The sequence below is a fragment of the Lontra canadensis genome, unplaced genomic scaffold (assembly GCF_010015895.1).
Source record: "Lontra canadensis isolate GAN:19392208 unplaced genomic scaffold, GSC_riverotter_1.0 scaffold70, whole genome shotgun sequence".
Taxonomy (NCBI): domain Eukaryota; kingdom Metazoa; phylum Chordata; class Mammalia; order Carnivora; family Mustelidae; genus Lontra; species Lontra canadensis.
This window is the reverse complement of record NW_022631064.1, coordinates 3,463,424-3,477,317: the sequence shown is the minus strand read 5'-3', so window position 1 is coordinate 3,477,317 and position 13,894 is coordinate 3,463,424. Positions and strand designations below refer to the sequence as shown.

The 13,894-nt window shown below is 35.8% G+C and overlaps 1 protein-coding gene across 7 annotated transcripts in view; it reads left to right on the top strand.

Annotated features, from left to right (window-relative positions):
• CNTLN (centlein) overlaps nucleotides 1–13,894 on the top strand; it is a 307,186-nt gene that overhangs the window by 61,481 nt on the left and 231,811 nt on the right. For all 7 annotated transcript variants that reach the window (XM_032880530.1, XM_032880532.1, XM_032880534.1 and 4 more), the window contains exon 3: nucleotides 5,415–5,499. In XM_032880530.1, the coding sequence (XP_032736421.1) occupies nucleotides 5,415–5,499 (85 nt within the window). The remainder of the gene's footprint in view (nucleotides 1–5,414; nucleotides 5,500–13,894) is intronic.

Genomic DNA, 13,894 nt, shown 5'->3' with positions numbered 1-13,894 from the left:
TTTTTTACTTTAATTCCAGGGTAGTTAGCATATAGTGTTATATTAGTTGCAGGTATACGATGTAGTGACAAGTGAAAGCCTAAGGGTATATATATTTTTTTCTTTTCTCTTTTTATTTTTTATTTTAATTTTGTGACAAATGAAAGCCAAAGGGTATATATATATTTTTTCTTTTTTTGTTATGTTTTTAATTTTATTTCCAGGATAGTTAACATAAAGTGTTATGTTAGTTGCAGGTGTACAATATAGTGATAAAGGGCATATATTTTTAATATACAAAATAGTTTTATACATCAAAAAATAAAAAATGGCAGATACATTCACTGGCACTGGAAACTTAGGAAAAATAAGGGGAAAAGCATTTCAATTGATGAAAGAATGCTTAATTTCACTATTAATAAAAGAACCACAAATATAAAGAGAGCCTAGTTGAAGACAGTGGACTGTGATTATGAATCAGATGTGCTATCAAGAGTTGGTTAATAGAAAATAAAATAATAAAGCATGATAAAGCACAAACAGTAAAAACAGTAGTTGTAAAATATTATGTTTGTATTGTGTACCTATATCCAGAGGGCTGAACATGGCTAGAGAAAAAATCTGAACCATGATGTCTGGTCATATGTGAATTTATGACCATTAACCTTCATGGTCTCTAGCACTGGTTAGGTGATATCCTATTTTTATTTATTTATTTATTTATTTATTTATTTATTTATTTTTTTCCTGACTCACTTACCATCCCAGTATCCCAGAAGGCTATTTGATGTTTACTCTCTTGTCAGCTTCTAACACTTCATTTCCCCTTCTCACTTTCAGGTGATGGATAGCTGTTATGAATTTGTTAAATTAATGTTAAGTGGTGCACAGGGTGCTGGATGGTGAGCCATGGTTCAACAACAGACCACAAGAGAAATTAAAATAGAGGTTTATTATTCACAGATCTGGGAGAAAGTACCCAGCATACCTCAAGGGGCCACATGGGAAGTCAAGGCACAGTATGGGGAAAGATAGGATCTGGGCACATGCTTTTCTGAGGTTTCGCAGGTAGAGCGCTTTGGGTTTTCTAGGCTAAGGTGGATTGGTCAAACCAAAAGAGCCAGGTTTTAATCAGCTCTATGGGGGATTGATTTTTTATAAGGGACATAAAATGGAAAGGCGTTGGGAGGTAGGGGACACAATTGATCACAAGGGCTGTTGGAGAAGTCCTATGAAGAACTTACTTGTGACTCTGCAGGCTGCTATCTGGGGCAGTTGCATGGGCTAGCTTCATTTAAGGTCACTTCCGGCTGCTTGGCCAAACCCAAGGGGATGCCAAGGCAGCAATCATGGAGTGGCTTTAGCTAAACTCTTGACAATCCCCTTGCTTCCTACACCACTGAGTAAATAGAAGCTTTTAGAAGAGAGCTTTCACGTCTTCCCATAACCATGCCTGCCAAAATATCTGAATCTGTACCCATATTTTCTCTTTTTATTTCTTTGGAAGAACTGTTTATGCTGTCATCTAAGCCCAAACTGTGTACACTAAAGACTCAAGGACCCAAGGATGTCACTCTGCAGTTCTCCTTTCTCTCTCTAACATCCGCAGTATCACTCACTGTCCTGGATCATTCCTGTCAACATACTCACATGCAGTTTTATCTTCAATCTTTTGAGATAAATCTCTTTTGATCTCACATTTCCCTTGAAGTACTGTTCCATTTCTCTGCTCCTTTTTACAGCAAAATTCCTCTGAAAAGTAGTCTTTACTATCTCCATTTTTTTTTTCTCTCTTGATCTCACTCCAATTAGGCTTGTATATCCACCATTCTCCTAAAATAGCTCTTGTTAAAATCACCAGTGACTTCAATACTGCTAAATCCCAATAGTTAATTTTCAGTTTTATTTTCTTTACCATGTTTGCAGCATTGGCCAAGGCTGATTCCTTTCTTCTAGGAATACTTGTTCAATTAGTTTTCTGTCTTGATTCTGCTTTTGCATGACTGTTTATCCTTCGTAGTATCATTGGTTGTTTTTCCCTCATCTTACTAACTTATAAATGTGGAGTGCTTCAGGACCCAAATCCTCAGATTTTTCGATCCAAAATCACTCCTTAGGCGATCTCACCTACCCTTTAGTCTTAAATATATTTGGATGATGCCTAAAGTTTTATCTTCAGCCTTCACTACTTGACTGATTCCAGGCTTGTGTCAACCACATCTTGGATGTTGATTAGACATCTCAAATTTAACGTGTCCAAATCCCCAAGTCTAATTCCCTCTCTCTCTTCATCTAGAGCTCAGATAATGTCTACTCCATTCTTCCAGTTATTTAGACAACATATTGGAACCATTCTTGACTTTTCTCTTTCATTTATATCTCTTATCTACTGCTTCAAGAAATCCTGTTAACTCTAGCTACAAATTATTAAGAATTTTATCACTTTCTCAGTTACCACCACCATTACCTATCTTGTCCAGTTCATCTTTAGTTCTCACCCGTGGTATTTTAGTTGACTCCTGTTGTCTCTGCTTCCACTTTTGATTTCTAGAGTCTGTCCTCAGCCCATAATATTCATGAAATATTAATTCATGTTACAACTATATTTAAAACCCTCCTCTGTCCTCCCATTTTACTGAGAGTCAAATCCAATATATAGCTTAAAAGGCCATATATTACTTTATTTCCAGTGACCATTGTGTCCTCAGCCACCATTTTCCCTTTGTATGAACATTATTATTTTACTGTTCTTTAGATACATCGATTGTGCTCTTGGCCTTAGTGTCTTTGCACTTGCTTCTGGTCCCAAGGCCTGGAAAACTCTTCCCTGAAATCTCTATGACTCTTCCTTCCTTCCTTCCTTCAGGTTTCTGCTTACCTATCATCTTTAAGGGCAATCATTTTTACATTATCCTTTTTTTAATTTTAAATTTTTAAATTTTATTTTATTTTTTATTATTATTTTTTTTACATTTTTACATTATCCTACATAAAATAGCAGCAACCTTCCTTTTGCTTCCCAGTTCTCCAAGATGAGACATTCCTTTCTGCATTACACTCGTTTATTGTTCTTATACTTCTAGCCAGTTGACATATTATGTATTCACTTAATATCATTTATTTTCAGATTCTATAAGCTAGAACATTAATTCCATCAAGGAAGCACTTGGTTTATTTTGTTTGCTACAGATCCTTAGTCCCTAAGATGATGCCTGTCATACAAATGCTTGTTGAGTGAATGATGGATTAATGTGTGTGTGTGTGTGTGTGTGTGTGTTTAGGAATTTGTTCTGGTAGATATTGTTTCAATCTGAGGATTCTATTTAATTCTAAAATATTCTCATCAGTTCTCTTCTAAAAATACTGCTTTATTGGGGCACCTGTGTGGCTCAGTGGGTTAAGCCTCTGCCTTTGGCTCAGGTTATGGTCTCAGGGTCCTGGAATCGAGCCCCGCATTAGGCTCTCTGCTTGGCAGGGAGCCTGCTTCCCTCTCTCTGCCTGCCTCTCTGCCTACTTGTGATCTCTCTCTCTCTCTCTCTCTCTGTGTCAAATAAATAATAAATAAAATCTTTAAAAAAAATAAAAATACTGCTTTATCTTTCATCCCATTATTATCTACTTCTGGAACTCTTTAGGCATATGTTGGGAGTTTCAAGTGAAACCTACATGTCTTAACTGTCTTTTCATATTTTTAATCTCATTTCTCTATATAGTGTTCTGGATGAATATCTCATTGTTATCATCCCTTTGCCTTATTCTCTTCTTACATCTGGTTTTGAGGTATGCCCATTGAATTGTTTTTATTGTTTTTGTTTTTAATTTAAGTCATTCTTTTTAGGTCATAAAAATCCTTACTTATTTTAAAGTCTTCTTCAGTGTGTTCTGTTATTTTCATTTTGTCTAGAGTGATTGCTTCTTTGAATTATTGAGTTAGTGTGTGTATGTGTTATGTGAGTGTGAAGTGTCTGTTTTCATCTTGTGTTTTGGATTTTTTTAATCTGTGGTCAAATCTTGAGTAAGAGGATGGCTGTTACTGTTCTCTTTCTCCTTTCTCCACCACCCTTCTTTGTCTAATGCTTTTTCTTTTTCTCTAGAAATTTTGTGCTTGCCACTGAATAGTCACACTCACCCCATCCTGAACTAGGTTTTATATTGGTAGCTTGGGGCTTTTAGCCAACAGTGACATAGAGGATTTGTTATATTTAGTGCCTGAGCTGTGGAGTGTTTTGTCTCAGTGCCTGATTGGGGTGCTGTCTCTAAATTTTGCCTTTCTAAACTTTCATGTAATCCTAGTTCCAGGTGAGGGTGGGGAGAAATTTTTTTCCAGACTCCTTTCAGGAGCTGGGAGTCCTACTCTAGTCTCTGGTTTCTAACAATGAGTGTACTATCCTTCTACATATTGAGCAGCACACTTTTTCCCAATTGTCTCCAGGCACCAAGCTCTTTTTCACCTTAGCCTGCCTGCATTGAGATCTGGACAGTATACAACAGCTTCCTTCTTGTTTATAGCATTGTATTTCTGTTTAGTTTGTGATCCTTAGAGATTTGCCTGTCTCCTTAATCTTTTTCTATTATGTTTATCTACTAATATTATAAATAGAGAGAACGGGGAAGAGCCTCAAAGTGTAAACTTACTGTGCTAACTTATTGGAAAAGTCTAATTTAAGTTTTTAAAATGTAGCAGTACACCATCTGAATTTATCTCTTATAACCCATGATGGACTTTTCTGATTGGTGTCTCTTCATTCTGATAATTCTTTTGTGTCTTCTAAGGCCCTTTGGTTCATTTCACTGTTTCACAATTGAGGGTTCTTTTCTTCTTCCTTACTTGTCTACTTTGGGTTCATTAGTGATTTCGGATAGGTTTCTCTTTACCTATTTTTAGATGAGATTGGGCATGTTCAGGGTGGTATGGCTGTAGACTGTTTATCTATTTTTAAACTTTTTAAAAAATATAAATAAATGCCCAATAAATTTCTATCCCATTTTTAAAAATTTGTTGTTATGAAATCTCTAGCTCTCTTTTGAGTCTTTTACTTCAAATAGAAGTAAATAAATAGAAATAAATAGTAGAAATATGATATTTTATTATTAATTATGGGTTTAAAGTATTTATATTAAAAACATATTGTCTTATTTTAAATTGATGATATAGTGGTTATTGCAATCAATATTAAACACGTTTTAAGTATTTTTTTATCATGCATCTAAATCTGGAAACTAAATTGTTGTTTTGGTATGAAGTTGTCTTAGTTGTCAGTAGTTCGTAAGTTGTTGTCACTTGCCATATGGTTTCTGATTAATTCTGAAAGGACTGTAAACCCCAGATAATTTAATTTTCTATATTTTATAAAATGGTACTCATTTTCAGGATGTGAAAATTTAGAGGACTAGCTACCAATTTTGACGAATAAACTCTATATTTTTCTTTCTAGAGAAAAACAGAAATCTGAAGCTAAAGACAGAAAAATTTTAGAAATTCTGCAAGTCAAGGATGCTAAAATACAAGAATTGGAACAGGTTGGTGTTGTGCCAGAAAATACTAAAAATTAATTTTTATTTTAGTAGATCTTTACAATTATTTTTAATTTTTTTTGCAATAATGTTCATTAAGAATATTAGGGTCATTATACCAAATCATTACCATTTTGAAACTACTATATAAGATTATTACTAATCTAATATAGTACTTATATTACTATATAAGAAACTAGTATATATAAGATTATTCTTCACTATTGTACTTTGTTTATAGCCTGTTGGTTTTTTTAATTAATAGGCTGTGCCATTTACACTTTAAAACTCTTAAGATAGTGTTATGGTTTTATAGAAGAATCTAGCAATTATTGTCTTATTAAACTTTACCTTTTATTATTAGCAGTTACCATTTTATTACTAGCAGTATCATTGAAACATGAATTTTCAGATGGTTTAATTTATAAAAAAGATTAACAAATAATTGGGATGATTCTATTTGATCTCTTGAAAACTTATACTTTTGATTCATACAATCCATTTTACATACAATCAGTAAATTATTCAATTACATATATAATAAGATTATGTACAATTGCATAATTAGTATGTTATCACTGGAAAATCCATGTGATCAGTGCTTCCCAGAGCTATTTTCAAAGTATAAACATCTCAAAAATGAAGGAGAAAGAAATTTATTTTAATAATGACCTATATTGTGATAAAATATTTAAATTCATTTTGTACTCAGTTGTTTATTATATGCTGAATTGCCTGTAATTTTTCCTGGGTAAATAGATCCTCTTTTTTTTTTTTTTTAAGATTTTATTATTTATCTGACAGACAGAGATCACAAGTAGGCAGAGAGGCAGGCAGAGAGAGAGAGGAAGGGAAGCAGGCTCTCTGCTGAGCAGAGAGCCCGATGCGGGGCTCGATCCAGGGCCCCGAGACCATAACATGAGCCGAAGGCAGAGGCTTTAACCCAGGCGCCCCAAATAGATCCTCTTTTAGGAGACGTTGCTCTTTGACTTTTGACTCTATTTTCCTTCCTAGTCAGTTAAAGTTTTAGGAGAATTTTGGTCTAAGTTTGGTTACTGTTAATGGTCTTTTTTTTATTAAAGGACTTAAGGTGAAGGTTAACTTAGAAAAGATTCAGTTTTTTTATGCTCTCTACATCTATATAATGACTTTCTAAAATGGAATATAGACTCTTATATGACATATAAATTTAAAATTTTAATGTTCTCTAATGTGTTTTCCTTATGGGAAATATCATAATTGATACTATAATGATAAAATTTTAGCAATGACATTTTAGTCAGTTTGCTCTGGGGGAAAAAAAAAAGTTGTATTTGCTACCTGAATATCAAAAAAGAGCAAAATGAATCCCAAGATGGATAAATAACTGTTGTGTGCTTTCTATATTAATTAAACTAGGCTAAGCTACCTGATACAACCTTATGACTTAAAAGTGGCAAATGCCATTTGTACTTATACTTCACTGAGAAAAATTAACCATATTGGCTACCCCAGGATTCAGGAGGTTTGGGAAAATGTAAATCCAGGCTGAGAACCTGTCTTCAGTTATAACTCTATTGTATAGAAGAGAATGGATTTTGCCACTCTTTGGTTTTAGGGAATGCTCAGGTTACCAGATCTAGATAGCTAGGTATAGCATACCATTTCTTTAAAATGTTGACACTTTCTTTCTTTCTTTTGTTTTTAAAGATTGTATTTATTTATTTGATGGAGAGAGACACAGTGAGAAAGGGAACACAAGCAGGGGGAGTGGGAGTGGGAGAAGCAGGTTCTCTGCCAACCAGAGAGCCTGATCCAGGGCCGGATCCCAGGACCCTGGGATCATGACCTGAGCTGAAGGCAGACACTTAGGGAATGAGCCATCCAGGTGCCCCTAAAATGTTGACTTTTAAAAATGACAATATATTTCCCCTTTTCTTTACTAAATTCTTTTTCTACTTCCTCTTCCTTAGGTAGATACTATTTAGTTATTTACCTTTTTTAAGCAGAACCACTTAGCTCATGGATAAAATATTAAATTTTCTTAAGAGAAATTATTTGTTTTTTAGGGGCCCTAATTTCTTAGCCTAAATCATGTATATTTTTGTTCAGTGATGGTTATAACTTTCTACAAGGTATATAATATACTAAATGTGTCTACTATCCTGTGATGGTACTATGGAAAATTTAGAGTTACAATTTTTGCCTTTAATGATTTTTAAATCCCTTTGAGGAGTAGGGTGGGGATAAAAGTAAGGTACAAGTAACCATATTCTCCTACATGATATTACATATTGTGAGAGGATGGGGAACCTCATGTACCCATTCACATTTGTATCCCTGATGTCCAATATTTCTTTATTGCTTGTCATATAACAGATTCTCAGTGAATATTGTTGAATAATATAAGAAAGTGGTCCAGTTTCATTCTTTTGCATGTAGCTGGCCAATTTACCCAGCACCCATTTGTTGAAGAGAAGACTTTTTTCTCATTGTATATTTTTGTCGCCTTTATCAAAGATTAACTAACCACATAATTATGGGATTCTTTCTGGGTTTTCTTTTCTGTTTCTCTGATGTATGTGTTTATTTTTGGTTCAGTACATTACTGTTTTGATTGTTAAAGCTTGTTAATGTAATTTGAAGTCTGGAATTGTGATACCTCCAGTTTTGTCTTTCTTTTTCAGGGTTGGTGTGGTTCTTCAAGGTCTTTTGCGGTTCCATACAAATTTTAGGATTGTGTTTCTGGTTCCGTGAAAAAAACAAAACAAAACACACTGTTGGTATTTTGATAAGGATTGCATTAAATGTGTAGATTATTTTGGATAGTATAGACATTTTAATCATAAGTGTTCTTCCAATCCATGAGCATGGAATGTCTTTCCATTCCTTTGTGTTGTCTTCATCAGTGTTTTATAGTTTTCAGAGTATGAATCTTTCACTTTTTTGGTTAAGTTTATTCCTTGGTATCTTATTTATTTATTTTTTTTGGTGCAATTATAAATGGGATTGTTTTCTTAATTTCTCTTCCTGCTTCTTCATTATAAGTGTGTAGAAATGGAGTGTATTTCTGTATATTGATTTTGTATCCTGCAACCTTACTGAATTAATTTATCAGTTATCATAGTTTCTTTTTTATTTTCTTTTTCTTTTTTTTTTTGTGTGTGTTGAGTCTTTTAGATTTTCTGTGTATAGTATCATGTCATCTGCAAATAATGAAAGTTTTACTTCTTTCTTACCAAGATGGATTCCTTTTATTTCTTTTTGTTGTCTGATTGCTGTGGCTAAGACTTACAGTACTATGTTGAATAAATGTGGTGAGAGCAGAAATCCTTATTTTGTTCCTGATCTTAAAGGAAAAGGTCTTGGTTTTTTTACCACTGAGTATGATGTTAGCTGTGAATTTTCATATGTGGCCTTTATTATGTTGAGGTATGGTTTTTAGTCTGAATGGATATTGTACCTTGTCAAATGCTTTTTCTACATCTTTTGAGATGTTCATATGGTCTTGATCTTTTCTTTTGTTGATGTGTTGTTTCATGTTCATTGATTTATGAATATTGAACTACCCTTGCATAGCAGGAATAATTTTCACTGGTCATGGTGAATATTTTTTTAAATGTATTGTTGGATTTGATTTGCTAATATTTTGTTGAGGATTTTTGCATCTGTATTCATCAGAAATAGTGACCTGTAGTTCTCTTCTTTGTAGTGTATATCTGGTTTTTGGTATCATGGTAATGCTTTTCTCCTGGATGAATTTGGAACCTTTCCTTCTGTTTTTTGGAAGAGTTTGAGAAGAATAGATATTAACTCCTCTTTAAATGTTTGGGAGAATTCTCCTTTGAAGCTAGCAGGTCCTAAACTTTGTTGGGCGTTTTCTGATTCGGTTTCCTTGCTGCTAACTGATCTGTTTTCTATTTTTTCCTGATTCAGTTTTGGGTAGTTATATGTTTCTAGGGAACATTTCTTCTAGGTTTTCCAATTTATTGGCATATAATTCTTCATGGTATTCTCTTAAAATCTTTTGTATTACTGTGGTATCAGTTGTCATTTCTCTTCTTTCACTTATGATATCGTTTGTCCTCTCTCTTTTAAAAAAATTGTTTTATGCGTCCAGCTGTTTGTCAATTTTGTTGACCAGCTCCTGGCTTCATTGATCTGTTTTTAAATTATTTATTATTATTATTATTTAGTTTCTATTTCATATATTTCTGCTCTAATCATTATTATTTCCTTCCTTCTACTGGATCTGGGTTTGGTTTATTCTTCTTTTTCTTGGTTTTGTAGGTTTAAGGTTAGGTTGTGTATTTAAGATTTTTCTTGATGATCTCCTTTGAGATACTTCTTGATGGAGGCCTGTATTCCTATAAACTTCCCTCTTACAACTGCTTTTGCTCCATCCCAAAGATTTTGGACTGTTGTATTTTCATTTTCATTTATCTCTATGTATTTTTTAAATTTCCTTTTTGATTTCTTGGTTGACCCATTCATTGTTTAGTAGCATGTTAATTAACTTTCCTCTATATTGTTCTGTACAGATTTTTTCCCTTAGTGTTTTTTTCTGGTTTCATAGCATTGTAGATGGAAAAGTGCATGCTATCTATGACTTTGATTTTTTTTATTTTTTTATTTTTTGAGACTTGGTTTGCAGCCTAGTATGTAATCTATTCTGGAGAGTTTTCTGTATGCGCTTGAAAAGAATGTGTATTCTGCTGTTTTAGCACGTAATATTCTGAATATATATGTTAGATCCATCTGGTTCACTTTCTGTTTGAATGTTCTATCCATCAATGTAAGTGGGGTGTTAAAATCCCCTACTGTTATTGTGCTACTATTGATTATTTCCTTTATGTTTGTTGTTTTTAGCTGCTTTATGTGTTTGGGTGTGTCTGTGTTGGGTGCATAAATATTTATAATTGTTATATCTTCTTGTTGGATTGTGCCTTTTTTGATTATGTAGTGTCCTTCGTTGTCTGTTGTTACCATCTTTGTTTTAAAGTCTGTTTTGTCCAGTATAAGTATTGCTACCCAACTTTCTTTTCAATTCCATTTACGTGATACATGTTTTTCCATCCATTTTCTTCTAATCAGCATGTGCCTTCAGGTCTGAAATGAGTCTCCTTTGGCAACGTATGGATGGGTCTTGCTTTTTTATACAGTCTATCACCCTATGTCTTTTAACTGGTGCGTCTAGTTAATTTACATTCAAAGTAATTATTGACAGATATGTACTTATTGCCATTTTGTTACTCATTTTATAGTTGTTTTTGTAGTTCTTTTCTATTCCTTTCTTCTCTTGCTCTCTCATAGTTTTCTGACTTTCTTTAATAATATACTTGGATTTCTTTCTCTTTATTTTTTTCACAACTGTTATGGTGTTTGATTTGTGGTTACCATTAAGCTTGTATATAACATCTTATGCATATAGCCATTTCTGTTAAATTGTCACTTACGTTTGAACCATTCTTTTCTTCTCTCCCCTGTCACCTTTTAGGTACATGGTGTCTTACTTTACATCCTTTTATTTTGTGAATTCCTTGACTGAATTTTATAGATATACTAATTTTTTTGCTTTTGTGCTTCCTGCTTTTCTTACTCCTGGTAATGGCCTTTTCTTTCCATTCAAATAATTCCTTTAACATTTCTTGTAGGCTGGTTTAGTGGTGATGAATTCTTTTAACTTTCTTTGTCAGGGAAACTCTTTATCTTTCCTTTTGAATGATAGCCTTTCTAAATAGAGTATTCTTGGCTGCAGGTTTTTCTTTTTCAGCACTTTGAATATATCATACCACTCCCTTCAGGCTTGAAAAGTTTCTGCTAAGATTAGCCTGTAGCCTTATGAGGTTTCCCTTGTATGTAACTGTTTTCTCTTGCTGCTCTTAAAGTTCTTTCCTTATCACTGCTTTTTGCCATTTTAATTATTATATGTTGTGGTGTGGATTTCCTTGGGTTGATTTTGTTTGGGCTCTCTATGCCTTGGGGATTTTGATTTCTCTTTCCTTCCCCAGATTTGGGAATTTTTCAGCCATTATTTCTTCAAATAAATTTTCTGTCCCCTTTTACTCTCCTATAATGAGAATGTTATTATACTTGATGGAGTCCTTGAATTCCCTATATGTGTTTTCATTGTATTATTATTTTTTACTCTTACCTATTCAGCTTCATTGCTCTCCCTTACTCTTTCCTCCAGGTCTCTGATATGTTCATCTTCTTCTCTAGTCTATTTATCCCATGTAGTGTATTTTTTTTTTTAAATTTTATTCATTTATTTGACACAGAGAGAGACCACAAGTAGGCTGAGAGGCAGGCAGAGAGAGGGGGAAGCAGGCTCCCCACTGAGCAGAGAGCCCGATTCGGGGCTCGATCCAGGACCCCAAGATCATGACCTGAGCTGACGGCAGAGGCTTAACCCACTGAGCTACCCAGGCGCCCCCCATGTAGTGTATTAATTTCAGTTACTTTTATTATTTTTATTTTTTTGGGGAGAGAGAGAGAGCATGTCAGTGGTGGGGGAAGGGCAAAGGGAGAGGGAGAATCCTAAGCAGACTCCTTGATGAGCACAGAGCCTGATGTGGGGCTGGGTCTCATGACCCTGAGATCATGACCTGAGCCTAAGTCAGGAGTCGGACAATTTAACTGACTGGGCTGCTCAGGTGCCCCTTAATTTCAGTTCAAGTTCTTCATCTCTGTTTGGTTCTTTTTTATGTTTTCTCTCTCTTTCCTAAGTATCTCACTGAAGTTCTCCACTCTTTTCTGAAGCCCAGTGAGTATCTTTATGAACTTACTTTAAAATCTCTATCAGTCATATTCTCTCCATTTCATTTAGCTCTCTTGTGATTTTGGCTTGTTCTTTCTTCTGGGACATACTTCCCTGTCTCCTCACTTTGTCTAACTCTCTCTGTCTGTTTCACTGTGGTAGAAAAGTCAGCTGTGTCTCTTGCTCTTGAAAGTAGTGACCTTATGAAGAAGAGGTCCTGTAGTGTCTGCAGTGCAATGTCCCCTGTTCTCTTCTATGTGTGTTGCACGTGCTTTATTATTGTGGCTGAACTGCTTTTGCCTTTCAGTCCGGTTACTTACAGTGGTTCTCTTTGCCTGTCATTGGCAGGGTTTGGTCCCTCTATCAGTGGACCAGACTGGGGCCACCTTGGGCCTGAGTTGAGTCAGACCAGGCATTTGCCAGAGATGTAGTAGCACTGAACTGCAGGGTGCTTTCCCTATATTGTCTCCTGAGAAGCTTTCATTGCTGGGAAGAGCCTGCAGTTAGACCAGATTATCTGCCCCCAGCCCACTGCTGGGTCCCCAGCTGGACTGGTGTGTTTGGTGATCTTGCCCTCTTCTTAGAGCAGCAGTCTCTTTGGAGTGATGCTGGCCCCTGTTTGGTCTGCTTGCACACTGCCAGGCTTGTGACACTGCTTTTGATGGGCTCTAAGGGTGTATTGGAGTAGTCAGGTCTGTAGGAGAACATGGTAGCACAGTGTTAGCAATGTTTGCATAGGTCGGCTCTGGGAGGGGACCTGGAGCTGCTTTAGAAAAGTGCTGCAATGTTAGAGTGCTTAGGTTCATAGGAGAATGTGGGGGGCAGGGCAAACAGTTCTGGCAAGGTCCAAACCTGTCCACTAGTGAAGGGGACCTATAGCTGCCCAAAACTCCTGCCAAGGTTGGAGGGTGTGGATCACAGAAGCATAAGGATGGGGGTGTGGGGAGGAAGGGGAGGTATGCTGATAGCCAGCTAGGTGGAGTGTTGGGGCTGTGCTGGTTCTCTGCAGGTTTCTGTCTCCAGGCTGGTGGGTGAAGAAAGAAATGGTACCCACTTAGCTCCTTTGTTCCTGGAGAATTGTCCCAAAGAAATATGTACCTCTAGCACAGCCTCTGAGATTGGCGAGGAAATATTCCTGTATATCCGAGGCATTTTTCAAATTGCTGCTTCTATTGCTTTATCTCTGCAGGGCTCTTTGTAGTGCTTAGGGTGGGAGACTGTTTCCTCTTGCTCTCTAGGCTCTCCCAGAGCCAAGCTGGCTGACTTTCAAAGTTCCTGGTGTTAAGCCCCACTGATTATAAGAACTTGCAAATTTATGCTCCTCTCATTTTCAAAGCCAGATGTTAGGAGGGTTGTCTTTCCTGTGCAGATCCCCTGTGGCCTGCGGCACCTTTGCCCTCTCCACCACTGCAGTGTCCCTCCCTTCCACATACAGTCCCATTGGTCTCTTTAGCTCCCAACCATGTCTCTGTCTTTCCTACCTTCTTCAGTGTATGTAGCCGTGGAGAGTCTGTTCTGCCAATCTTCAGGTCATTTTCTGGGTTATTTACTCTGATGTGGGTGTTATCTAGTTGTGAATGTGGAATGAGGTGAGATTAGGATCCTCCTAATCCACCATCTTCCCTGCAAGTGAGTTTTGACTTAATCTATACATCTTTCCTT